The sequence below is a fragment of the Nannospalax galili genome, unplaced genomic scaffold (assembly GCF_000622305.1).
Source record: "Nannospalax galili isolate Female #2095 unplaced genomic scaffold, S.galili_v1.0 scaffold263, whole genome shotgun sequence".
NCBI classification, from domain to species: Eukaryota; Metazoa; Chordata; class Mammalia; order Rodentia; family Spalacidae; genus Nannospalax; species Nannospalax galili.
The window spans coordinates 74,793-100,448 of record NW_008350402.1 but is presented as its reverse complement, the minus strand read 5'-3'; the positions used below and the strand labels follow the sequence as shown (position 1 = coordinate 100,448).

General features: G+C 44.1%; 2 protein-coding genes across 3 annotated transcripts in view; one reads left to right on the top strand and one right to left on the bottom strand.

Annotated features, from left to right (window-relative positions):
- Positions 1-6,111, top strand: part of Tmod1 (tropomodulin 1) — an 81,702-nt gene extending 75,591 nt beyond the window's left edge. The window contains exon 10 of the mRNA XM_008847661.3: positions 5,709-6,111. Within this exon, the coding sequence (XP_008845883.1) occupies positions 5,709-5,773 (65 nt within the window). The 3' untranslated portion in view covers positions 5,774-6,111. The remainder of the gene's footprint in view (positions 1-5,708) is intronic.
- A 36-nt stretch (positions 6,112-6,147) lies between these two features.
- The window catches only part of Tstd2 (thiosulfate sulfurtransferase like domain containing 2), a 28,377-nt gene continuing 8,868 nt past the window's right edge, over positions 6,148-25,656 (bottom strand). The window contains exons 3-10 of one of the 2 annotated variants that reach the window (XM_008847660.3): positions 23,456-23,769; positions 21,553-21,673; positions 17,343-17,468; positions 16,442-16,547; positions 12,381-12,499; positions 11,759-11,917; positions 11,039-11,177; positions 6,148-8,371 (exon numbers count right to left, since the gene is read on the bottom strand). In XM_008847660.3, the coding sequence (XP_008845882.1) occupies positions 8,073-8,371; positions 11,039-11,177; positions 11,759-11,917; positions 12,381-12,499; positions 16,442-16,547; positions 17,343-17,468; positions 21,553-21,673; positions 23,456-23,769 (1,383 nt within the window). In that variant the 3' untranslated portion in view covers positions 6,148-8,072. Of the gene's footprint in view, positions 8,372-11,034; positions 11,178-11,758; positions 11,918-12,380; positions 12,500-16,441; positions 16,548-17,342; positions 17,469-21,552; positions 21,674-23,455; positions 23,770-25,656 lie in introns of both variants that reach the window. The other variant, XM_029570721.1, reaches the window with a different exon arrangement.

Here is a 25,656-nt window from a genome sequence, read left to right as displayed (position 1 = left end):
CCCCTGTTACAAATTAAGCTTTTTATGTGTCCTCAGTGCCCACCACCTCAGCACTAACCAAGTTTGTCTTCCTTGGAATGATGGATGGGATGTCTTCTTTATCAGGAAAGAGCTCTTAGATGACCAGAGTCAGGGGTGCTGCAGGAAGATTCCAGAATCTCTCTGCATAAGACAGACAGGTTTTGAGAGTCAAAATCCAAATCATAGACCTAACTTTTGGAGGTCACTGTAGCAATCTCAAATGCTACAGATGAAGGGACTTTAAGTTCAGCCTCTACTTCCCTTCTTGAGAGACTGAAGCCTGGGGTGGTTGGGGTTGGGAGCCATGGCTCAGGTCATACCGGTTGTTACTGCAAGCACTTTCTGAGAAGCCTTGGTGCCAGGCTGTGCTGAGTGACATGGGGTAGCAGAGTCTGTTCTTAGATATGAGAAACCTTGCAACCTTTTAGGGGCAAAGACTCAAAGGCATGCTTAAAAATTTAAGAATGCCTACAAGGTCTGTGAGAAAGTGATTTATGAGGCCGTAAGTCATCTAAGCAAAGCACCCTTGGGAGGTGGGGCTTTAGCCAACCTGGAAAGGAAGAGATAGGTTGACAGAGAAGGTCAGGAGTCTACCCCACAGGAGCTCTAGGCAGTGGTAAGATCTAGAGTTCAAGGCCCAGCCTACAGGATGACAGAGACAGAAACCACTAACAGAGCTGGAGGAACTGTTACAGACTTTGACCTAGAAGGCAAAAAAGAATCGGAGTTCAAAGAGACTAAGGGAAAGAAAGTTAAGTCAATGGAATAGCAAACAGTATGTGGGGTGTTCATGGGAAGGGGCCTGGGTGGATCTTGGGGAGGTGGGCCCAAGGGCTTTAATACCCAGTTACTTTGCAGTGGGGGCAGGTGGGCAGTGGGAAGCATGATGATTTCTTGAATAGAGATGCCGGGATGACAATGACAACAGTGACCCCTGGTTACCCTGGAGAACTCTGTAGCTGCTCCCTTGGGGTTTCCCGCAGGAGGATTATCTCTTAACCACAGGCCACATTCACAGTACTAGGTGGTGATGTATAATTCCCAGCTTGAAAGGCAAATGTGTGTCCATTTGCTAATTTTCCTTCTGAGAACCACATCTGATTCTGACAGCATACTGGCTTCCCGCTGCTGGCCTGGGAGCTCCCTCCTGCTGTTCCTATGCTTCCCTGCTGGGTATTTTATCTTAAAAGCCTCCCGGTGGCCTCCTGTGGACTGTGGTCATCAGCTGTGCTGCAGCCCCCTGCACATACCCCGGAAGGGAACAGGCCTCTCCCTGGTCTCTCTCCTTGCCTCAGGGCTAGTCAGTGTCCTGGGGCTGGGGCCTCAGCGATGCCTGGGCCTGCAAGGTAGGTGGGCTCCTCCTTGTGGGGAGGGGTAGTGAGCCAGTGTCTCTAGAGGGAAATAGCCTGCGTGGTTGCATCTTTCGGTCCTTCCTACTCTGAACCTAAAGCTTTTTAGCAGACAGTGTTCTGTGAGTGTGTGCAGGGCCCTGGGGTATGGTGAGGTCAGGGCAGAGCCAAGCTGTTGCTTCCTATCCATGTCTTCCCACAGCAGTGCCTCAGATGACTCCTATCTCCATGCTATTTATAGCACAGGCCTGGCTAACAATGAATCTCGGGTCCTCTAAACCTGCCACCAGCAGGCACTCTCTTTACTTGACAAAATCTGAGCCTCAGCCTCTAAGTTAGGCAGCAGTGGAGGTGAGGATTGTAGTGGTGCAGAGAACAGCACACCAGGGAACATGGCTCTTTTGCCACATTCTCAAGGAAAATCTTTCTAATCAGCACCCCAGATACAGGAGATGCCAAATCAGCTTTAAAAACCTTTAATACTAAATTGATGAGTTTTAATTGTATAGACTTAGGAGGTAAAGTGATGTTCTAATTCAAGAACACCAAGTGGGATGATTAAACAAGCTAGTTAGCAGATCCACCATCTCAAATGCTTCTGTGTGGCAAGAACATTTGCAATTTACTTTCTTGGCAATTTTGAAATCTACATAACACATGCTGTGTGACGGTATCAAAAATAAAAAGAACCCCCACTAGAATCCTCCTGAGGTTGTCTGTCCTCTGGCCCTCCTCTCGTGTCCCCTCCTTCCCACTGTCCAGCCTGTGTACCCACTAGTCTATTTGTTGCTTCTCTCACTGTGTTTAGATTCCACTTGTATGTGAGGTCATGGGGATTGCCTTTCTGTGCCTGCTTCTTTCACTTAGCGTGATATTCGCCAGTTCCGTCCATGTGGTAGATGGCAGGTTTTCTGTTTATGAAGGTCAGATAGTGTCATGTATATATGTCTCATTTCTTTACTCATTGATAAGAGGCCACAATGGCAATTGTGAGTAGTGCAGAGATGGCCATGGGAGTGCGGCCATCTCCCTGATACACTGATTTTGAATGTTGGGGTAATAATACCCAACAGTGGAATTGCTGGATCCCGGATCAGTTTCTTCATGTTAGCCCAAAACCATCAAAGAAAAAGGTGCTGCTTCCCTCAGCTACCCCAGCCAGAACTCTAGGTGTCTCCTGGACGCTGCCCCCACTCCTGCCAGGCCCAGCTCCTGCCAGTCAGTCATCCCTCTGCCAGTCCCAACTCCAGCCTCTAGTTGAGTGTGCCACATTCCTCTGCAGCCCCTCTGCTTCCAGTTCCTGCAGGTAGGCACCTCCCAGCAGCACTCATCCCAAATAGCTCAGCCGCCTTGCCAGCTCCCATCACTCAACTCCTCCATGTGGCTCCCACATACCTTAATAGAAACATGGCACACACTGCGCCTGGCATCATTCTGAACACTTCCCATCTTACTTAAGCTATGCCCCCACCTCTGTCTGCTATTATTATGCCTTTTTTGTTTTTTAAGTAAAGACACAGGTTTGGGATAGGAAGCTACCCATGGGCCACTGGCAGGCCTGAGATTTGTTTCGTTTTTAAATATTTATTATTTTTATGTGTGTGAGTGTATTGCCTACATGTAGGTAAATGCACCCATATCGTGCAATGCCTGCGGAGGTCAGAAGAGGCTGTCAGATCCCCTGGAAGTGGAGTTATGGACAGTTGTCAGCTGCCATGTGGGTGCTGGGATTCAAACCCAGGTCTTCTGCAAGAACAACCAGTGTTCTTAACTGCTGAGCCATCTCTCCAGCCCCCAGGCTTTGGATTTGTACAGAGCATCTCATTCCAGAGCTTGTGCTTGCTACATCAAGCCAGGACCCCTCTCATGACATCCTGACAAGCCATCCCCTTGCCAGGCTAACCATCCATTCTATGTTGTCTGAGCACCCCCTCAAGTGACCCACCAACAAGCTCACGTTTAGATATATGTCCCTTACTTCCCCACCCTCTACCCTTGCATCCTTTGCAACTCAGCTGATCTACATCCTGCCCATCCTAGGACACTTGGACCACTTCCTTCATGCACCTCAGAGGCCTGCTAGGGTATCTCTAATGTTCTGTTAAGGTTATTGTTTGTTCAGTTTGGCCTCTGACATGCTTGGCTTCATCTTTGATTCCTGTGCTTGGCATACAACACTGTGCAAATGCTGAATTACACTAATGAGTAGAGAGTGCTTCCTAAAGACAATGTGAGCAAATGTTCATCTGACTACAAGTAGTAGAGAGAGCTCAGGCAGTTGGGCAGGGGAGCTGCTGACAGCTTGAGATCTTCTCTGGTTCTGATAGTAGCAAAGGTGTCTGAGGCTGTTGCCATGGTGAGCAAGGAGCCTAAAGCAACAAGCAAGATGCATTAGAGGCTTCTTGCTCAAACTTGCCCTTTGTGGCAGGTGACTCCCCTCTCTTAAACTATCATCAGAATGGAGAAGCATAATGCCGGAGTAAATGGGTACCCCTCTTTGTGAAAGCCAGTCCTCCAGAACCATGTACCCAGATCCAGCCTCATATACACAATGAGGGAGAGTGGGCAAAATCCCATTACTCCTGTATCCTCCAGCATGGGCCAGAGACCGAGGTTTGGGTCCTGGCTCTGCAGATGGCTCTCAGGAACCTTGGTTTTCTTCTCCAAGGGAAGTAATATGATTCTGTGAAAATCAAATGAGACAGGGAGGTGTAACCAAACTGTACTGAGGGAGGTACTGGGCTGAGGCTCAGGATGAGCCTTGAACTTGCTGTACAGCAGAGGCTGACCTTGAACTCCTAATGTTTTTGCTTCCAACTCCCAAGTGGTAGGATTACAGGTGTGTACCACCATGCCCAACCTATTCACTGCTTTCTTATATTAAGCAAGAAACATCACCTCTACCCTTACTTACCTGCAAAACGAAAATAGTAACATGGATTCCAGAACCATTAGAAGGGCTCCTCTTCACATCCCAGCCCTGCGGTGGATGGAGGATAACTTCATACCACAGAGGTACAACGACAGTCTCCAGCAAGCTCAAGCAAAGAGCTTGAAAAGCTGGTTTTGCGGAAACAACACACTTTGGACAAACCTCTTCTGTTTTTTTGTTCCGGCACAATTTCCAAGCTGTGTGACTATGATCACCTTCAGGAATTGGGCTGGATGGTGTCTTTCTTCCAGATTGCCTACCCCAATTTGTGTTCCTTTTCTTGATGTGGGGTGAGGGAAGTGGAAAGGGACCCACCCTGGGCATCTGTGTTCCTGAGACCTGCCCCCACCTCTCAGCCACGCCTGCATAGCACACCTCCTTATGGGTCTGCGTCACCTCTCTGGGTCTTCATCTTTCTTGTTGCAGCTCAGTGGCTCTGATCTGGTGGCTGCATGCCTGTCATCTCAGCTTGGGAATTGGAAGACATCTTTGGATAGATAGCAATGGTTACCTGTCTCTGCCACATCAGCAGCCCTCTCTGTTGCCACCTACTGGCTCCTTTCTCTGATCCTTCTTTCTTCATCTGCCACTACTACCTTCCAAAGGGGCCCTTTTGTCCCCATCAGCCCTAATCATTTTATAAGCTAGTAGCTGCTGTCTACAACTTCCTGGCTCATGGCTCCTATCTATGAATTTAACTGTCATGTGGATGGCATTTAAGCATAATTTTTTTGAAAAAAATTTATTTTTATGTGTATGAGTGTATTGCCTGCACGTGTATAAGTGCACCTGTGTCCTGCAGTACCCCGAGGAGAGAAGAGGATGTCAGATCCCCTGGAACTGGAGTTGTAGATGGTTGTTAGTCACCATGTGGGCGCTGGGAATCGAACCTGGGTCTTTTGCAAGAACAGCCAGTGCCTGAACCACTGAGCCATCTCTCCAGCCCTAACCATCAATTCTTAATCCAAGGAAAATGTCACAAACATTAGGGGGCATGAAACCTGAAGGTAATCTTCAAGGTAAAAACTGTTCACTTGGGAACAGGCCAGCAGCTCCCAGAAAGCTAGGGGAAACATTTCCACAGGGTTAAAAATCCCAATCCTAAAACTGTCTAAAATTAACTGTTATCAGATCCAGTCTTCAACTGTGAGGCCTCTGTAGGCAAAGGAAAACTGTGTAACTTTAACTGTGTGGTCAGCCACTTTGAAGGGATTTGTGGATGTGTCTGCCCCACCATAGACCCTCATCAGTAACTGGGCATAAACTAGAGGTGGCTGTGCAACCCACACGTAACTGTCCTTGAAAAGCAGACCCTGACCTCGCTGGAGCCAACAGTGGCTCCTGACCATAGTGGCTCCTGACTGGCAGGGACAGCTGGGTCACATCTCATCTCCATTCCTTTGCAGTGAGGAAGAGGAGGCTGGCAGACTTGACGGGGCCCATCATTCCCAAGTGCCGCAGCGGTGTCTAGTGTACATGGGGAAGGCCACACCTTTGAACTGGACGTGTTCTACTGACAATCTGTGTTCCCCAGTGGAGGCCAGGAGGCAAAATGCTGGCACAAAACTCTTGTGGTTCAGTTCTTTATGCACTAAGGTTTTAGGTTAGCTAGTGGTTGTAGTTGAACCTTTTATAAAATATGGTTAATGTGAAGTTTTTCTTTAGTCACAGAAATTGATTATTATTTAAAACAAAGAAGCCCTCAAACTGGCAGATCTTACTGCTGATGGCATGACAGTGGCAGTGACAACCCAGGAACCCCTTTGGTGGCCTTGCTTTGGTGTTTCAGGTATGTTTACAACATGGAACTTGTCAACAAATAGCATTCTTCAACCTGTTTGGAAGTACTGTAAAACACTTTATTACAAACTCCATCTTAGCTACTTAGTTAAAAGAAACAGATAATCACATTCTATTAACCCTTCTTTAAATTTTAAGACCATCATGATTAAAGTTGCCAGATTGATTACAGGATCAAAAAACATTTCCCCCTCAAGAATAACAGACAAGGTACAGAGCTCTGCCAGGAATAAAAAACACAAGATTTCTTCTACTGGATAAAAGAAAAAAAAAATAGAAAAAGATAGAAATTTCAAGTTTCAAAATGCATCGTGAGCAACAGACATATTCCTGAGTGTTCTTTCTATGTGAGTACTTGGGGTATATGTTCTGCAGTCAGAAATATTTTTTTCTTTATCGAATGCCAGCTTCATGATGGACAAAAACCTATGGCCAAATACATGCACTTCAGTGAGCAGATGGCCTGTGTGAGGCCAACACCAGAGGGTGACTCTCCAGTCTACTGTGGGTGCAGTCTTTAGCATGGCCATGCTTACAGACTCCAGATACCTGTCTGGTCACTCATTAGACACATCAAACAACACAGATCTCATGCCTGCAAATGAAGCCTCTGAAGGATACCAGTGCAGAAAATCCAAACAGCAAGGAGTTAGGAAATCCTGGCCAAAGAACTCCAAGTGATTACTCAGAAAACAATTTTGGCATTTCTACTGGATGCCTTTTTAACACCATGGGAGCCAGTAAAAATACCGAGCCACATTGTCCTTGTGCCTTTCAACAGACCACAGTGCCAGTTATACTAGCATTTCTGTTTATTGCTTTGGGGAGTTATTTTTCTTAGGGATTCAGCAAATATTACAATAACGGACAAGGCCAAAGCTCCGATGAGCACAGCCTGGGAGGCTTCTGATGAAACACACTGAACTGTACGTAACACTGTGGACAGTACAGGGTAACCAGAGGTGGAGCTAGTGCCTCACCAGTATGCATGTGTCTACTGAGGCTGCAGAGGGCCCAGGAGTGGCACCAAGCTGCAGGGACAGCCAGCCCCACTCAGTTTCTCCTTGAAACACAACTGCAGCTGCATTCTGCATCACTGGAAACTGCAACATAATATTAAAGCCGTTGGTCTATGTGTGGCTGTGTATGCTTCTTGAAATCTGTGTCATAGGGACTTGTGTCCCCAGTATGCTGGTCACTATGCCGAATGACCTAAGAAAGTGTCTCACGTCCCAGGTGCTAACCTACAAACTACTGCTCAAATACCTGTGCTGTCAAGTTCATCTGGATCCCCAAAGAGAACACAGAGATAAGTGGGGATGCTGGGAGACACAGGGCTGTTAGGGAAACATCTCTCACAGAAGAAAAATAAAGCTAAGTCAAGAAAAATAAAGGTGGGCTACATCTTTAAGACCACTTCTATCAGATGAGCTGTTAATCTGGACTGGGAGCTGGCAAATTTTCTGAGAAAGGCCAGATCGTAAACTTTAGACTCAAGGCCACATGGTCTCCACTGCCAACTGCCAACTACTCAGTAGCTCCATCAATCATGTGTAGAGGAATGGGTGGGGCTGACAGGAAACTCTTCAAAGTAGGAAGTGGGTCAATGTCATCACAGTTAACAAATCTCTTCAGACAGTCAGTGAAGAGACAGGTGGGGGAAGATGCCTGTGATAGGCAGGTTTGCTGACAAGGGCAGTGGCTACCATCCTGCCACATGGAAGAGAAGGCATGTACAGCTCTATCCCTCAGCATCTTTGGGATCCCAAGCAGTTCACCATTTTCCAGGCTCTAGCATCTTCTGAATCAAAGTGGCTCAAGTACATGGTCAACACTTGACTCCCTATCCCTTCTGCCTGGTAGCCAACTGCCATGGTGGCAGTGATCAACATAGAGGTTCCCAACTTATTTCCACATCCTTGATCATCTCTACAGGACACCTATGCCTGCTGTGTGAGGCTTTAGGAATGCTAAAAATGTCGTCCAGCCTCACCAGCATCACTAGCCTCAGGCCCTGGCTCTGGGGACATAGGAAGCTGTACATGCTGCTCCCGGGGGATCCGTGGCCGCTGGGCTGTACACTCACATTCTTCTTTAAAACTGTCCTGAGTTGGGCCTGAAGCCTGCCTGCTCCCTTTGTCTTGACACATGACACAACAGGCTGTGAACCCTTGTCCTCGACAGGCATAACAGGTCAAAACCAGCTGGCGGCACTGTGGAGTGGAGCAGAGCTTATACTGGTCCCACAGGGCTCCACAGTACGAACATTCTAGAGAAGAAAAGCTCTTGTTATTCTCTCTCTCTCTCTCTCTCTCTCTCTCTCTCTCACACTCTCTCACACACACACACACACACACACACACACACACACACAGACACATATACTCACCGATCACACACACACACACACACACACACACACACACACACAGAGTCATGTACTCATCCAGTTCCTAAATATAACTCTTAGCTCACTAGAATCTAATATACGCTGTTGGCCCCAGGAAAGGTTTCTTAACAGTGAGTCTCCAAGTCAGGCAGGGTGGTGCCAACAGTTAGGAGGCTGAGATAGCAGGACTGCAAGTTCAAGGCCAGCTTGGGCTACATACACAAGGAGACAATACATTTTTTTTTTCGAGGCCAGCTTAGGCTACATACACAATGAGACAATACATTTTTTTTTGAGACAGGATCTCCCTGTAACCATAGCTGGCCTGGATTCACTATGGAGACCACAGGCCGGCCTCAAACTGACTGGTTCTGCCTGCCTCTGACTCCTGAGTGCTGGAATGAAAGGTGTGGGCCACCATGTCTGGCAAACAATAAAAATTTTAAAAACCCCAAAACTCTTATTTTCTAAGAAAGCAAGGCTCCCTTACTTTTACTTTTTGGGTGTGTGTGTGTGTGTGTGTGAAGAGTATACTTCTGGAAACTGTCTTCTGACTCCACCCTTCATTGACTCACTGTTCTTTTTCCCATCCAGAAGATGGGTGCATCTCTTTTTCTTGAGCTATTCTGAAGCTGGCTAACTGCCTATCATTAAAGGGTCTTCTCTTAGATAGTTTCCCTTTCCAGGGGGACAACACACCTAAATATAGATAACCACACCATACATTTAACTTGTACAATGTACAACCCCCAGCACCCCACCCTAGTCTCAAGTCCCAAATGCTGTTGCCAGGACATAGGACCACCTGACCCCTGAACTACACTATCTTCCTTCTCAGCCTACATTTCCTGGTCAACTTCCTGTTACCACCAACACCACCAGTCTCTTCATCCTGCTTAGCAAAGCTCCATTTGGACCTTTTCTCCCATTTACAGTCACAAGCAGGCACTCAAGTCCTGCCAAGTTTTCCTCCATAAAAGCTCAGATCTGCTTTCTACTTATAATTTATACTACAACACCTAGCTACAAAACAGATCTGAAGTAGTTTCCAAACAACGAATATTAGACCATTATAGTAAGTGAAAATATTAGAAAGGTGGGCCAGCAAGATGGCTCAGTGGGTAAAAGTGATTGCTGCCAAGCCTAATGGCTGCCTGAGTTTGATCCCTGCAACCTACATGGTGGACGAGAACCAACTCCCTCAAGTTATCCTCTGACCTTCCAACGTGCACTGTGGCATGTGTGTTCTTGTACACACACACAGTTGTAATTTAAAAAAAGAAAGATGAATTCAAATCTTAGACTCCAAGGGGTAATTCTACCTCAGTCCCTATTCACAAGTGTTCTAGAAACTGCAGCTGTCATTAAAGTTGCTTGCCTATGACTTTCCCATTCCAAGCTGTGGTGAGGGTCACTCACCTTCTGAAGGATGTCTCTCCTTTTACTATCTGCACCTGCAGGACTCTCAAGGTAGGCCCAACACTGTAGGCAAACCAGAGGCTGGCTGTGCTAGCTGCCCCAGGGGCCCTGCTTCTGATCCTGCTCTGGGCTCCGTTCTCATTTTCAGACAGCACTACTCAATGTGCACAGTTCAGGTGTCCATACATTGTCTGAACCAGGGCCTCCTACTCTTTTTTATGTCACAGGTTCACCTGGTAGCCTGGTAAAGATGAAGGACCCAGTCTACGAAAAATGAGTTTAAATGAATAAAATCAAATGCACAGTATTACAAAGGAAACTCATGCTGGGTGTGGTGCCCACACGTTTAATTCCAGCACTTGGGAGGCAGAGACAGGGGGATCTCTGTGACATTGAGGCCAGCCTGGTCTACATAGTGAGTTCCAGGCCAGCTGGGGCTATAGGGAGACCATGTCTCAAAACAAAGAAAACTGATTATACAGAAATACAAAATAAGAAAATATCTTTCAAAATCTGTGATCTAGTAAGAGCTGTTACTCATTAACACATTCAGTAACAACTTGGTGGTCAGCCTAGTGACTATGTCCACCATGACGCAGTGCTGAGTGAAAGGCTATGTTGAATTATCCAGCAGAAGTGTGATGTGAAAATGCCTGGAACTCCACTACAGACAAAGGCCCAGGCACATCTGGTACAACTGGTTTACTGTGTGCATTCATGAATGATGGAAATGTTTCATTTCTGTCAAATTACTAAAATGAAGATTTAACTATTTTTTCATCAAAATTCACTGAACTCCTAAATTCTATATCCTAACTCCAGGCTAAGTCCATGGTTTACTGTTGGTCTGGCTCCAAGCAGGCAAGGGAGGTGGGATTATGGACATTTTAAAGGATTGTCCACCCAGTACAATGGCACAGCCAGGACCTTTTCTGATACCTGGTCTAGAATCTGTCTGCTCCACCCCTCTATCTCCAACTTCAGGGGAAACAAAGCAGGTATCATCACCCACATTTCACCATACCATGCTCAGGTGTAGCCCCGGCCTGCCTTCTCTGGGCAGTGGTTCTGGAACAGTGAATAATCCTGTCCTGATTCAGTGTGGGCTCTAGACCTGAACTTACCTACCTGATACCACAGCATTGTTGTAGGCCAGGGCATACCGCTCGTCAAAAACAAACAGCTTCCCTTTGTAAAAACCATCAGGAAACTCTTCCAGATACTTGTGGATGCCACCCTTGAGCTGGAACACTTCCTTACACACTCCCTAGGTATGGAAAAACAACAAGAAATCTGAACATCAGAGACCCAGAAGCAGCCCCACAGTGGCAAGTGCCCAAATGGAGGAGTCACTGCCTATGCCATCAGCCAGGGGTGCCCAGTGCCCCCAGCAGTACACAGAAACTGCTGACCAAAGGGTCAAGGAACCAAATGGCAAGACCTCACCCACTGGGGATGGATGATGACAACAGTCAGGCCCTTCACCCTCTAAGACCCTGGGAAGCCTAACTATTTTTGCTACCCCCTAAATATAGGAAGACATCTGTTGGGACATGTAATGTTACTGAATTTGCTCTTCTCAGGATCAAGTAAATGGATTAGGAAAAGGGAGCGGCTCAGCTAAGCTCACTCTTTTGTACTGGATGAGTCTCTTAAGACTACTAAGTGCTTTTCACATCTTGAGATTTGAGAACCTCAGATTTTGTACTTACAAACTCCATGTTGGAGCCACACAACAGAAAACAAATCCTCAGAAGCAGGGGGTGAGCGAATGGAATGAAGCGTGGAAGTGAAGGGTAGGAAATGCTGTTGGTTGTGGGCCTCCAGTGTATCCCAGTGGTGGCTCACCTTAGCTCTGAGGTATGCGGAGCCCCGCTCACAACGGATGCCCCCAGTGCAGTACATCAGCACCCTCTTCTGTCTGAAAACGTCAAGATTTTTGTCAATGTAGCTAGGGAAGTAACTGAATTTCCTGATGTCTGGTGCTAAGCAGCCCTGGAATCGTCCCTACAGCAAAGGAACAGAAGGAAATTAGAAAAATGCACCTGGTAGGAACCCAGCTCTTTACATGTGACAACTCCCACCTTGGCAGAGAACAAGTGGTAGCTGAGGTTCCCAGCCCACACTCCCAAGTTTTAACTTCAAGATCTGGAACTAGAAACAGGGCCTGGAGGCTGTCAGCATCCTCTTCTTAAAGATTCCAGAGGGGAATGGTAGGTTTCACAAGTCAGTTTTCACAAGACTGCTGACATGTGCCAAAGGTAGGCTCATAGGAAACAAAAGCCACACTGTGCGCCAAGATGTCTTTGACTCCTGCTTTCTTTGACCCTCTCATGGGACCCTGAGCTCAGGGTTTGGGTGTTCCCTGATGCAAGTACAGGAAAGGAGTCCGTGTAGCTCAGGGTCCCTGCAATGCTGTATAAGGGGGGCCCCTGCCAGGTCAGTCAGCTCAGTTCTGGCTCTTACTTACTATTTTGCTTTCATAGAAGTTTCTGCAATCCAGAAGGATAGTGTCACTTTGTTCTTCATTTGCCCGAGATAAAAGTTTTTCTACTTCCTTATGAAATTCACCAGGGGATAAATGGATCCCTAAAACCAAGCCAAAGAATAATGTTAAAACAAAAATTAAAAACCAGAATCTAATCACAACTGGCCAAACCTGACCTAAGTGCTGACTTTGCTTTTCCATCTTAAGCTCTTCTCATAATTACAGCTGACTGCAAATAACAGTACTTGATGGTTATGATAAAATAACATAGCAATTCCCGGTGTCTTCACTGCCTACCTTCTAATAAGGATTAGAGCTCTAACAGTTTAGAAATAAGGCATTCTGCATTTTTACTTGGCCTAACCCAGCAGTAAAAACCAGATACTTAAGGATCTATTTGGAGGTGTCTGTTCACTGTGTGGTGTGTGGTGTGTGGTGTGTGTTCACTAGTGAGTCGGGAAATGGCCACCGTCCTATCCTCATGAAGGAACTTTAGCATGTATGCGATTCACTTCAAACTGTCATGTAGTAAGGCTGAGTCCACGTTGAAGACCTTGGCTTAAACAGAAGCAGATGAAAGCATAACATTATGGAATAAGGTTCGAGTGTATGTGTGTGTCTGATGCAGGAGGGTAAGAAAGTGTCTAAATTTGTAAGTATGAGTAAGAGAAAAGGGTGGAAAATCTGACAACAGGGTGAGTGAGAGAGAAAAAGAAACCTAAAAGATAGGCGAGAGAGGAGATGGAGATAAGTATTCAAATGCAAGCAGACCAAAAATCTGTGGAGCCCTTTGCTTTCTGACTCTCCTGAACAGAACTATCCCCCTATCTTTGGGGGTTCAGATATCTTAGTAGTTGTGAGGAACTTATGGCGAATTTGGCACTGTGGGGTAATCGTACCCCAAGGCGGGGAGGCTTTGGATGACTCAATTACCCAGCACTCAGAACAGAGCTTTATAGCACCACAGGAGCTTCATTCTGTTGGGGATGAACCCCAACAACAACCTGACAATTCCCAAAACATGGGGAGAAAAGAGGTCCCTGAACAGTCAGGAAGCCTAGGTTTTTGCCTGTCAAAGCTACAATTATGGGAGAATGCAACCAGGCATGATGCTCTTCAGGTCAGTGTCACGTACTTAACATGAATACCAAACAGTGATGTAAAAACAAGGTTCAAAAATGCGATGAGAAACATGGAAATCTGCTATGCGTCTCCCTGCTTAGAGCCACAGGGAACCCAATCTGTCCCCTGCCACTGCTGTTACTGCTGCTGCTCTAGTGGCAGAGAGGGTCTAAGTGGACAGAGACCCAAATGGATATGTTTAAAAGAGGTCCCTTTAAAGCACCTGGTTCAAATGAAAGCAGCCCAGCATTGCCTAGAGGTCACCTCCCAAAGCTCCTGAGCAGTGTTCTGCAGTGCCAACAACAGCTGTTGACATGCTGCCTCCTGCTAGGATGGGGCACCAAGCAGACAAAGCCCTGCTCAGGTCTCATCTCTTCATGCTTTCCAAGATGTTTTATATTATTCCTATTTCCCTCTAGCTTTATTCCTGGCCTCCATTTCAATATTTACATACTAAAAACTAAATCACACTTCTTTCCAATGAAAGAAGGCACACTATCTAGGAAGAAGTCTTACAGAGTAGAGGCAGAAAAGAAAGGAATTGAACTTGACTTGATCAAGGTTCTAGCTTGGAGTTGTCTATTGTGGCTGCCACTAGTCACCTGTGGCTGACAACTACTTGAAGCACACTTTGAGATATGCTGAAAGAAGAGTGCGGCACATACTAGATCTCAAGGACTTAGTAAAAAAATCAAACCATCTCACTAATAATTTTATACTGTTTACATGATGATTGCATTGGAATACATTACATTAAGTAAGTTATTTATAAACTAGTTTCACCTATTTCTTTTTATGTGACTACTAAAAAATGTAAAACACTATGTGGCTCCATATTTCTACTAGACAACAGAACTCAATCTGACTGGCAATCTATAGGAAATACAGTGATAAAGGACTGACTAACCCATGGGATGCAGTTAGAACCATCTAGACTATGAGGAACGCTATAGACCAAATGACTGAGCTCCTTCACAATGAATCTGCAGGGCTAGTAACATGGCTCAGCAGGTAAAGGCATAGACCTCCAAGCCTGCTGACCTGAGTTTCATCCCCAGAACCACCACGGTGAAAGCATATCCTGTGACCTCTACATGTGTACTGTAGCATGCAAGCCCCCACACAACCACTAACATACATACATACATACATACATACATACATACATAAATGTAAAAAATCAAACTAATCTGCAGATTGGGATGTCTACAGGAGACAGAGTGAACAGAGAACTATTCCATGGGGGGTGAGTACTGCCCAGATTCTGAGAAATTCTTCAGGCTGAATGGCTGAGCTCCTTGAAAACCAATCTGCAGTCAAGACTAAGAGAAGAATGTAAAGGTTTAAGACACTCCCCCTATACCATGTTGAATGGATCTTACTTATATATTTTTTCTTTGATCTGTGTGGAGGTTAGAGGACAACCTTGGGTGTCAGTCCTCTTCCATCTTGAGGCAGGTTCCTGCAACTTCACACACCAGGCTAGCTGGCCTGTGAACATGTAGAGATTCTGTCTCCACCTCCCTTCTTGTAGTAGGAGCACAGGGATTCTAGGTGTATGCTATCGTATCCAACTCCTGACACGGGTTCTGGGAACTGGAACTTGGGTTGTCATGCTTGAATGACAAGTGCTTTACCCACTGTGCCATTTTCCCAGCTCCTTATTTAAATCATAATAGAAACTTAAGAAATCATAACACAACTGGGAATTCACTGACTATTTATTAATTACTATTATAATGTTTTAACCATGTTAACAGTTAAAGTTTTTAAAAAAAATCTTTATTTTTCAGAGCTAACTACTAAAGTATGAATGAAGTAACATGACATGGGGCTTCTGTTTAAAATGATTGAGGGTGAGGGCTGGAGAGATGGCTCAGCGGTTAAGAACACTGGCTGTTGTTGCAGAAGACCCAGGTTCAAATCCCAGCACCTACATGGCAGCTAACAACTGTCTGTAACTCCAATTCCAGGGGATCCGACAACCTCTTCTGTCCTCTGCGGGCATCGCACGACACGGGTGCACTTACTTTCATGAGGGCATAACACTCAGACACATTAAAACACACACACACACACACACACACACACACACACAAAATGATCGAGGATGGAAGAGGAACAAACACAGAGGAAAGCTTGCCAGGAATGAGTTGCTGCTGAAGCTCTGGGGGTTAAGCACATGGAAGTCACTTGATTCCTTTCTCTATTGTATTTAATGATTGGAAACTTTCATGATAAAACATGAAACAAAATCAAAAAGCCCCATCAAACAAATGTCTTTCAACCACATATAGTAACCACAGGGAAGTGGGGATAGAGTATTCTAGGGCACTGCAAACTGCTTTGGTTTTGAAAGCCATTTGCTTGCTGTGGCAAAAAGCCCGAGTGTTCTTTCTGTGAATGAACTATCTGTAGTAATAATCACACTCCTTACAAATTACTCTTTGGAAAGACAAATCAACTTCTTGCCAAACCATCACCAAGAAGAAGGAGATAGGTCAACTTTAAAGATGAGCCTTTAAGCCAGGCATGGTGGCACACTCCTTTACTCCCCGCACCTGGGAGGCAGAGGCAGGTGGACTCCGTGAGTTCAAGGCCAGCCTGGTCCACATAGTGAGTTTCGCGCCACGTTGGGGCTACAGGAGATCCCTGTCTCAACAAAGACCAAAAAAACAAAAACAAAAACAAAATAAAGATGAGCCTTTTAATTACCACAAGCACCACAGAAAGAACCAATTTATGTGCTAGATGGACTAAGAGCCACCCCAAAGCTATTTTAGAGGGAAGATTCACTACAACTTTTGCTGATCAGTGCTTAGAGTTGTTTGTTATTTGCAGTTTGCAGTTGTTTACAGTTACTTGTCTATTAAGTTTTATCTTCATGATGAAAAGCACAATTCTTTGAAAAATGAACATACCGGGCTTCTTATAGGATATCTTGCTGGGGCTGATCCCCATGGGCACGATTTCTTCAAACACACCAACACGCAGTTCTGGGAAGCAGTGAGCTCCTCCTTTGCTGCTCTAGCAATGAAAAGCAAAACAGTCTACTTGTCACACTGCCAGGTAAAAGACAAGTGCCAAAGAGAATTACGGTCTGTTTTAGAGGGCGATGGTTGAAGTCTTAAAAAACCTCAAATTGAGAGGGGGAGGGGTCAGGGAAGGAATTCTCAGTGGAGTTAGTTAAGGTCCAGAATGTTCCAGATAATTCAAGATGTTAGTAACTGACTACCACTTATCTCCCATATGCAGGAATGCTGTGTTTCTATGGCTGTGAGCATTGAAGTCAGCAGCACTGAGCAACTCCAGCACGTGACTGTGCCCCAGCTTTCGTTCTGGAGCAGCAGCCGTTTCCTTCTCACTGCCACTAGCATGAGCACCGAGGCATTTCCCACCAGCTTATCACTTTAAAAAAGCAAAAAGTACTCACTCACAGCTCAGCTGCAGAACCACAGCTTTAGTCCCCATGTGCTGTAAAGTATTAACCTTTCCATTTCAGGTTCACTAAAAACAGAGCTCATCATAGCGATCTGTTCAATAGTCTCTCAAGTAAACAAACACGTCCAAGCTTTAAATCCTAGCTTGCGTAACTGTAATGTCCCTACAGCATAAGGAAGCCTAAGGTCTAGAAAATGTACCAACTGATCCAAAGTGACACAGGTACTTGATGGAAAAATAGTGGCAAGCACACTCGTTTTATTACACTGGTTTGTCACTGAGAGGAAAAGGGATTTAACTGACTCTGTGTGGCGGCACTCTTCAATGGCTGGCACCAAGGCAGAAGCAGAATGTTCTAGCTTCATTTTCTATTTCTCTTACCTTAAAATCATTCTTACACAGATAATCCTTAAATAATGGGCAAGAAAGCATGGCTTCCACATATAGTCTTGTGGCCATTTTGCTTCCACCAACAGTTCCATTGATTCCTTCAGTAGCAATCCGAACCTGAGACACAAGATGGAAAGCGGGAACAGAGCATCTGAGCATCGTCTTAACTTGGCTGTCTTTTCAGGATAGAATAAAGACCTCATGAATAAAACAGGAAAAGCAGAGGCCCCACTGTAGCCACCACAGTATTGCAAGACAAAACACTTGTGTTTTTCTAAACTGGCATGATCTACTGTTCAGATGAGTTCAGTTCATGTGTGCTGAACAAGAAAATGTGACTGAGACCTCTTGAAAGCCCATTTGCTACAGCTCTCCAATCATCCAATGGCCAAAGAAGGAAATTTTGAGATTAGCCTGAACCCAGGCAGTATAATAGAGCCTCCAGAGGTCAGCAGATCTAGCATTAGTTCTGCTACTTACCAGGAAAGTTACAGTCTCTAAACTTCAATGTCTCCATGTTAATTAAAACGATAAGACAATGCCAAAAATAGATTTAAAAAAATCCTGCTGAGGAAATGTTACCCAAGGCTTAAAAGTACAGAACCTATATGAAGGTAGGAAAGTATGTATCATCCCTGTATAGAGGTTGAGGAAAGGCCAATATCCCAAACCCACCAGCTGTAATTCAAATCCTAGGAGGGTGTATCTGGTTTGTTTACTGATGTACCTGTGTCTACAGCAGTGCCTGCCACAAGGTGGGCACTCAGTATCCACCAAGCACGTGCATGCATACTCATAGCTGGGGTTCTGTCTCCTCAAATCTGAAACTGTCTTCCCTGGTAAAGGAACCAAGTAAAGCTCCTGGTGGGAGCTTGGGGTAGGGCATGCTCGGGGTGGGGGTGGGGGGCTGCAAAGTTGGTTGTCTTAGTAGATAAAATCCTTTAGATGAGTTTTAGAGCAGCTTTAACAAGAGCCACCTCTAGAGGAGTGCTAGAAAATGCAGTCTATGTAGTATCATAGCAGCCTCTGCAAAGAGAAGTGGTCCAATTCAAGACCCTACATTGTTGCAGCTATTTACACACAAATACAGAATTCAAAAGGTTTTTTTGTTTTGGTTTTTTTTTTTGGTCTTTTTGAGATAGGGTCTCTCTGTAGCCCCAGCTGGCCTGGATCTCACTATGTAGACCAGGTTGGCCTTGAACTCACAGAGATTCACCTGCCTCCCGAGTGCTGGGATTTTAAAGGCATGCACCACCATGCCTGGCAATAGAATTCAAAAGTTTTAAGTGGCTGCTCATTTCAAGGTCCTGAGAAGACATCTGATTTCTTACCTCACTTGAGCCAACTCTTTAGTCACAACAGACAAAGGGATGAACCCCACAAGGCACTGCCAATGCAGTGGCCACTCTGAGTTCCATGAATGAAGTATCTAGATTATATCTGACTCCTTGGGAAAGAGAGTTGCAGTCTAGGGAACCTATTCTTGGCATGAGACAGGGAGGCAGGGTGCACAGCCCACCTCTACACCTACCACCAACTGACAGGAGACTACATGGAGAAATACCGCTGATCCAGTGCAAGGTCAGGAAAACAGTCAGACAGAAGCAGGTGGTGACCGTCTGGGTGGTTGGCAATTCTCATACATTTCATTCTAATTCCAGCTACCAAATGCATTCCATGCACATCCACTCCCTACAGAACTAAGAACTCATGTGCTAGAGTTCTTCAAGTCCTTCAAAGATGCTTCTTGGTGAAAAGGCCTTGTGACTAAGAAACTGAGACAAGCAACAGTTAGCATTTACGGAGCACCTACTGAGAGACTGAGCTTTACCTTATAATCTAGAAAGGCTGACATGGTCATCCATTTTACAAAGAAGGAAATGGCAGTTAAGAGAAGTGATTTGCCCAAGGCAAAAAATTGATGAGTGGCGAATCTAGAACTCAACCAGATCCAAACTTTGTAATGTGTCCAGCAAGTCCTCTCAAATTTTGTGGGGCCAAAGGACGTACAGTAAGCACCAGTCAAGTTCTCCTTCTCCTTGCCTAAGGATCAAAACTGTCAAATCACCAGCACTGAAGTACTACACTGAATTGAGCATGTCTCTGGAAGATGCTGCCACCTTGTGGATAGGACTCCTCATTGCTAGTGCACCACAGGCTGGGCCAAAGACCACAAATTTTTAAGATGTCTTGTTATGAAATCTACATAGCCAGGCTGGCTGTGGACTTACAGCAATCCTCCTGCTTCAGCTTACCAATTCTGAGATTACAGGCATGCACCACCATTCCTAGCTTTAAGCCAAGAGACTGATTTCATAATTTGTACTTTTTATGAGAGTTCCCATCTTTGACAATGTGTAAGTCCACTGAAAAGAGAAATAGTGATATATATTCAGTCCAAATATTTGCTGGATTTTTTAAACTATACAATATGTGCTAGGAATTAGGGATATAGTCATTGAAAAAACTACATTTCCCTCCCTTTTCAGAGCTTAGAGGCAAAGGAGGTCGGAGATTAAGAGTTACAAAAAGGCAAATGCTATGAAAGTCCCATGAGATGCCATGAGACTGCATACTGTAGAAAGTGAATTTAGACTGAAGGTAAAGAAAGGTCTCTTTGAGAAACTGTCTTTAAAACTGCAAACTGAAGCTTCAGTAAAATTAGACTAGAGTGGGTGTGGAAATGTTCCTTGTGACAACAGAACTTTGGTGGGTTCCAAGAAACTGAAAGATGATGTAGCTGGAACACGAAGAATGAGAAATGGCATCAGCTAGGAGGAGAGAGAGCAGAAGGCTCAACCATGCAGGACCATGCAGGTCATGGGAAGGAGGTGGGTTTCATTTGCCCCCAATGCAGTCACTCAAAGATAATGAGGAGGAGCCGTGTGATTTCATTTACCTTCTAAGATCATTTTGGTTGTTCTGTGGAAAGTGGATTAAATGGTGGGTGAGGATGGAGCATTAGAGAGTAGTTTGGAAGGTTCTCCGTGGACAAGATGAGGCAGGGTGGCAGCTTAGTCTAGGGTGTTAGAAATAGGAAAGAGGAGTAAATGGCATCAAGGGATATTTTAGGGCAAGGCACAGTGATGAACTGAATGAGGTAAATGAAATCAGTACCTGTTAAAAAACATGTGAGTGGAAAATAGCACTGACCAGTTTATTAATATCTGGGACACAACGGAGAAATTGTTAAGACAGGACAGAGTCATAACCAGAAGAGCTCTCAAAGAGAATCTACTTCACTTTCTTTTGATCTAAATTTTGAAAATTTAATGCACACACACACACACACACACACACACACACACACATACATATACACAGAGGACATCTTACGAAAATAAAAAAACTACCCTTTTGTGCAGAGATGAACATTAGCATTTTGGTACATACTTTCCCCCATCTTTACAGGCACACTCATGGTTTTGTTATGAATAAGCATTTATTCCTTTATTTTAACTTCATATATTCAGAGTGCATGCTGTATCCTAACCCCTCAGTATATTCAGCACTGAGAATACATTGATAACTAGTTAAGACAAAGTTCCTGATCTCATGAAGCTTATGTTCTAAGGGAGACGGGTTATACTTTCAGGCAGTAATAAATTCTTTGATCAGAGACAAGGGACAGAGTGTGATGAGGACAACTTCCCGTTACAGCTCTAAGGAGACAACCCTGGAGCAGAGCTGAGGGAAGCATGAGCTGAGTCATGCAGGAAGATGTAGAGCCTTGTAGAAGAAAAGGAGACAGCAAACGTTAATACCGAGGCAGTAAAAGACCTGGGCATGTCCTAGGGAAACTGAGAAGCTACTTGGAATCATACCTGCATGTACAGTCTACAAGAGGCTTTTTGAGTTCATATATGAACATTTCCTTACCTCAGCAATCAACAAATTACCCCTGCTTTTGCATAAAGTTGTACCAGAATGCAGCCATATCCACTCTTTCATTAATCGTCCATGAATGCTTCCAAGCTACACTAGTGGCATAATGAGTAGATGTTTTTATACACAGCCTAAAATAGTTACTACATGGTCCTTTAGGAATTGGCTGACTGACTCCTGATCTATGTCATTAGAGTCTTATAAAATAACATTTACAGTTGTTTAATACTCTCTTAGAATGTCAAGCAGGCTTTCCCTCACTAAGAACCCCCAAGTGAAGATAAGCCCTGTACGGTATGTGTGAAGAAGGGCTTACCTTGCCCGTGAGATGCAGGCACTGACACAGAGCTGTCTGCCAGGCACAGACCCAATGGGGATCCTCCAGGTCACAGTAGCAGTAATACAAAAGCACCTCTCCTTCCTCACTGCCCTGGCTCCTACGAGAAGGGAAATCAGAAGAAAGAGCACCTGAGTTGCTGGTCCAAGGAGGCCACAATTCATGCACACCCAGGCAGTACTACAGTATCCACAGAAGGCAAAGATGGGAAAACTCAGGCCTGCCTTTCTTCTTCTTATTCTTCTGAAAAGAGCAGCTCTCTCATATTTGCTCTACAGAGAAGTTTCCACACTGGAATTTTTACTTTACAAAAAAGGAGTTTTGTTCACTCTCCTCACTTAACACTCATACCCAAGAGACAGGTATGAACACCATTTCACAGTAGAGCACTGTAATCACAAGGCAGCATCTGGTTTGACTCTCTCACTAAAAAAAAGTTTTACTTGAATTTATCCAACCAACTGCTGAGCCATCTCTCCAGCCTCTTGTGCAGTATTCTTACATGACTGTACCTGTTCTTTCATGCTCCTGCTATGGCCATTTGTAGTTGTTTCCAGTTTGCTTTCTGAGAGATGGCTCAGCGGTTAAGAACACTGGCTGCTCTTACAGAGGACCCAGGTTTGATTCCCAGCACCCACATGGCTGCTTACAATTATCCATTAACTCCAGTTTCAGGGGATCTGATGCCTTCTTCTTACCTCAGCAGGACTGCACGACACAGGTGCACTTACATACAAGCAGGCAATGCACTCACTCATACACATAAAATAAAAATAAATATATAAAAAATTATTTATCTTTGTGTGTACATATGACATATGAGTGTATGCATGTTTATGTTAGTGCATCTGTGCCATGGCATGTCTGTGGAGACATGTACCACATGTCTGTTTGGTATCTGTGGAGGCTAGTAGAGGGAATGACATCTCCTGCAACTGGAGTTACAGACAGTTGTGAGTTGTCTATATGGGTGTGGGTGCTAGAAACTGAACCCGAGTCCCCTGTGAGAGCAGTAAACACTTCTAACCACTGAGTCATCTCTCTGGCTCCTGAGACAGGGTCTCTTGTTCGATGCTGTACACGCCATGATAGCTAGCCTGGAAGATTCACTCTGTCTCTGCCACCTATTTTGCCACAGTGGCAATGCATTATAGCCAAGTGCTGCCAGGTGTGGCTCTATGTGGGTTCTGGAGATTCAAACTCAGGTCCTCACAAGCAAGGAAAGTACTTTACCCATTGAGCCATTTCCCCAGCCCTTACTACTTTCAGATTTAACTAGTTTATTTTTAGTTAGCATACAAAATAATGGGTTGTTTACAATATTTTATTACAAACAAAATTTCTATGAATATTCTTGTTAGGCTTTTGTTGGCATATGCTTTTATTTCTGTTGGTTATATACCCATGAGGGGATCACTGGGAAGATGTTGGACTTAAAAACTTTTTTTAATGTATGTATTTTTATTTTAGTGTATGAGTGTTTTGCCTGCATGTATGTAAGTGCACTATGTACATGCAATGCCTGAAGAGGTCATAAGAAGGCATTGAATCCCGTGAAACTATAGTTACTGATGGCTGTTAGCTACCATGTGGGTGCTGGGAACCAAACCTGGGTCCTCTGCAAGGGCAGTCAGTGCTCTTCACCACCAAGCTGTCTCTCCAGCCCCAGATGTTTGACCTTTAAAAGAACCTGCCAAACACTTTTCCAGAGTGTTAGGGCCATTTCACATTCGCATCAGCAATGACTGGGTTTTCTGTTGCTTCACAATGCCACCACATTTGCCAAGGTTGGTCTTTCTCATTTTAGTGGGTTGCCTGTAATGTCTCATTGTGATTGGGAAATATTTTCAAAGTAAACCATAATACAGAATGAAAACTTTACCTCATTAGCTCGTCAGAGCTACAGCAGCTTGCATCAGGGAGCCAAGCAGACACTTCAGGACAAGGAGTAAGATAGTCTTTCAGGGGGCTCTTTTTGTCTGTAGACATAAGGCTCTTTGAGGCACTCAATGTTGCAGTTAGCTGCTTTAAAATAGAAGTAGTCTGCTGATAAATTTCATCACCATGCTGTGTTGCCACATGTCTATGGATGCTGGTCTGGTCTGCAAATAGCTGCTGACAGCATCTCCACCATTTTTCCTTACAGTCAAAAGGAGGTGCTGGAACTTGTTTGTTTCTGACGAAAAGGGCAAAGGCCTGCAATTACATTTTAAATAAAAGCATTGTTAAGTAGCCTTAGGTTTAGGGGTAAAGGAAGTATCAATGTAATCTCTTATATTACCTTTTCATGGGCGGCTTCTACTTTGGCATCCCACTAGTCTATGAAGAGAGCAACAATGTGGGCATGTATTGCTTTCAGCAGCCCAAACACTAAGATTGGAATGGTAAGGTATAGCGTCATAGCCTAGCCTTCCAGACCTGAGCCTTCAACTTCTGTGCTTTTCCTCTGCATATGCTAGGGACATGGACAAACATGGAACCCTTGCTGTTTCCACATTCTTGTCCTTGTCTCCACTGATCCCTGAGATGAGACATGCTACTCTAGTTTTCTCTGTTACAGGATCATTTTTCAACATTCAGAGTCCATCTCAGAGGCCTCTTCAGACTAATGAGGAAAAATATGACATATAGGTATCAACACATATGTAACTAAGATAAGCAAAGGGCGGGCAGTACTAGCCCAATCTGACAGGCAGTTTTAAAAATCAAAAGTGTTAACAGAACATTTTCAAATCTTTTCTTCTAGCTCCGACATTCAATCTATCAGCTGTACTTCCAAATATACCCAGAAGCTAACCATTTCTTACCACCCCCTTGGCTGCTACTCTGCTGATCCAAGAAACCATCACTCTTCTCTGGATTATTGTAATAACTCTTTCATCTCCGCCCTCCATCGTTTGTTTTCCATTCCGTCAGATGCTTCTTTTAAAGCCTAAATCAGATGGTATCACTCTTTTGTTCAAAATTCTCCATAGGCCCTCTTCTGATTCTCCAGTAAAGTTCCCAGATAACCTGATTCCTTATGCTGCTCCTACCTGTAGCATCACTATTTCAGCCTCTTGGCTTTGGCTCAAACGTGGTATACAGGCTTCTGTACCAGGATCTTTGCACTGGATGTTCTTCTTCTAAGTATCTGTGGGGCATGCTCATTTTCTCATTTCCTTAAATGTTACCTACTAATAAGAACTTTTTCTGACCATCCTACATATATAAGAAAAGCTGAATTCTCTTTAAGCTTCTTTAATTCTTCCTCATAAGACCTCTTACCATCTAACACATTTTCTACAGTTATATTACCACGGAAAGAGTTTGCAGTTATAAGTTAAAGTTTATATTATATAGTTATTACATAGTTTATATTATATAGTTATTACTTATGTATAAAGTCTTCTATAAGATAACTTAATTCTGCTATAGGTAAAATAAAATGGGTAGTAAAATATTCTACCAACAGGAGTGCATATTCCCCTTCTGGGACAGTACTATTTAACAGAACACAACAAGAACTTCAGCAGTAGTCATGTTTTAACCCATTTTAGGGACTGTTCTTAAGGGCAAGATCTAAATTTAAGGTATTAGTAAAACACTGTAAGTAACATTATCAGTTATTTCCAAAAAGGAAATATATTATGGAGAACTAGTTGTAGAATATTATTAAATAGTTTAAGTAGTATTATTTATCATGAAAAAAACGTGTCTGATACACTAAGTGAAAGAATTGGGTAGAATTTGCTGATACAGTGTAACATTAATGATATTTTAAAGTACGCTGAAAAAGACTGGAAAGAAATATATCAAAATATTTCCTCTTGTTTCTTAGAAAATAACTACTTTGATGCTACTACGTTATTATTTTGTTTTTGTTTTTTATCTTTATCTCCTTCCGGCAACCATACAATATGGCAACCAGTATTAAGTTGTACACTGTTTCCATAAAAACTATTTATGATTACTGTTTAAACAAATTAAACACAAAATTATCTTAACTAATGCTAACTGAAGCACATTAGGTTGCTTCCAGTATCTGTGACTATAAGCAACAGAGAATGAGCATTTCATGCAGAAGCCTATATACACTTCTTT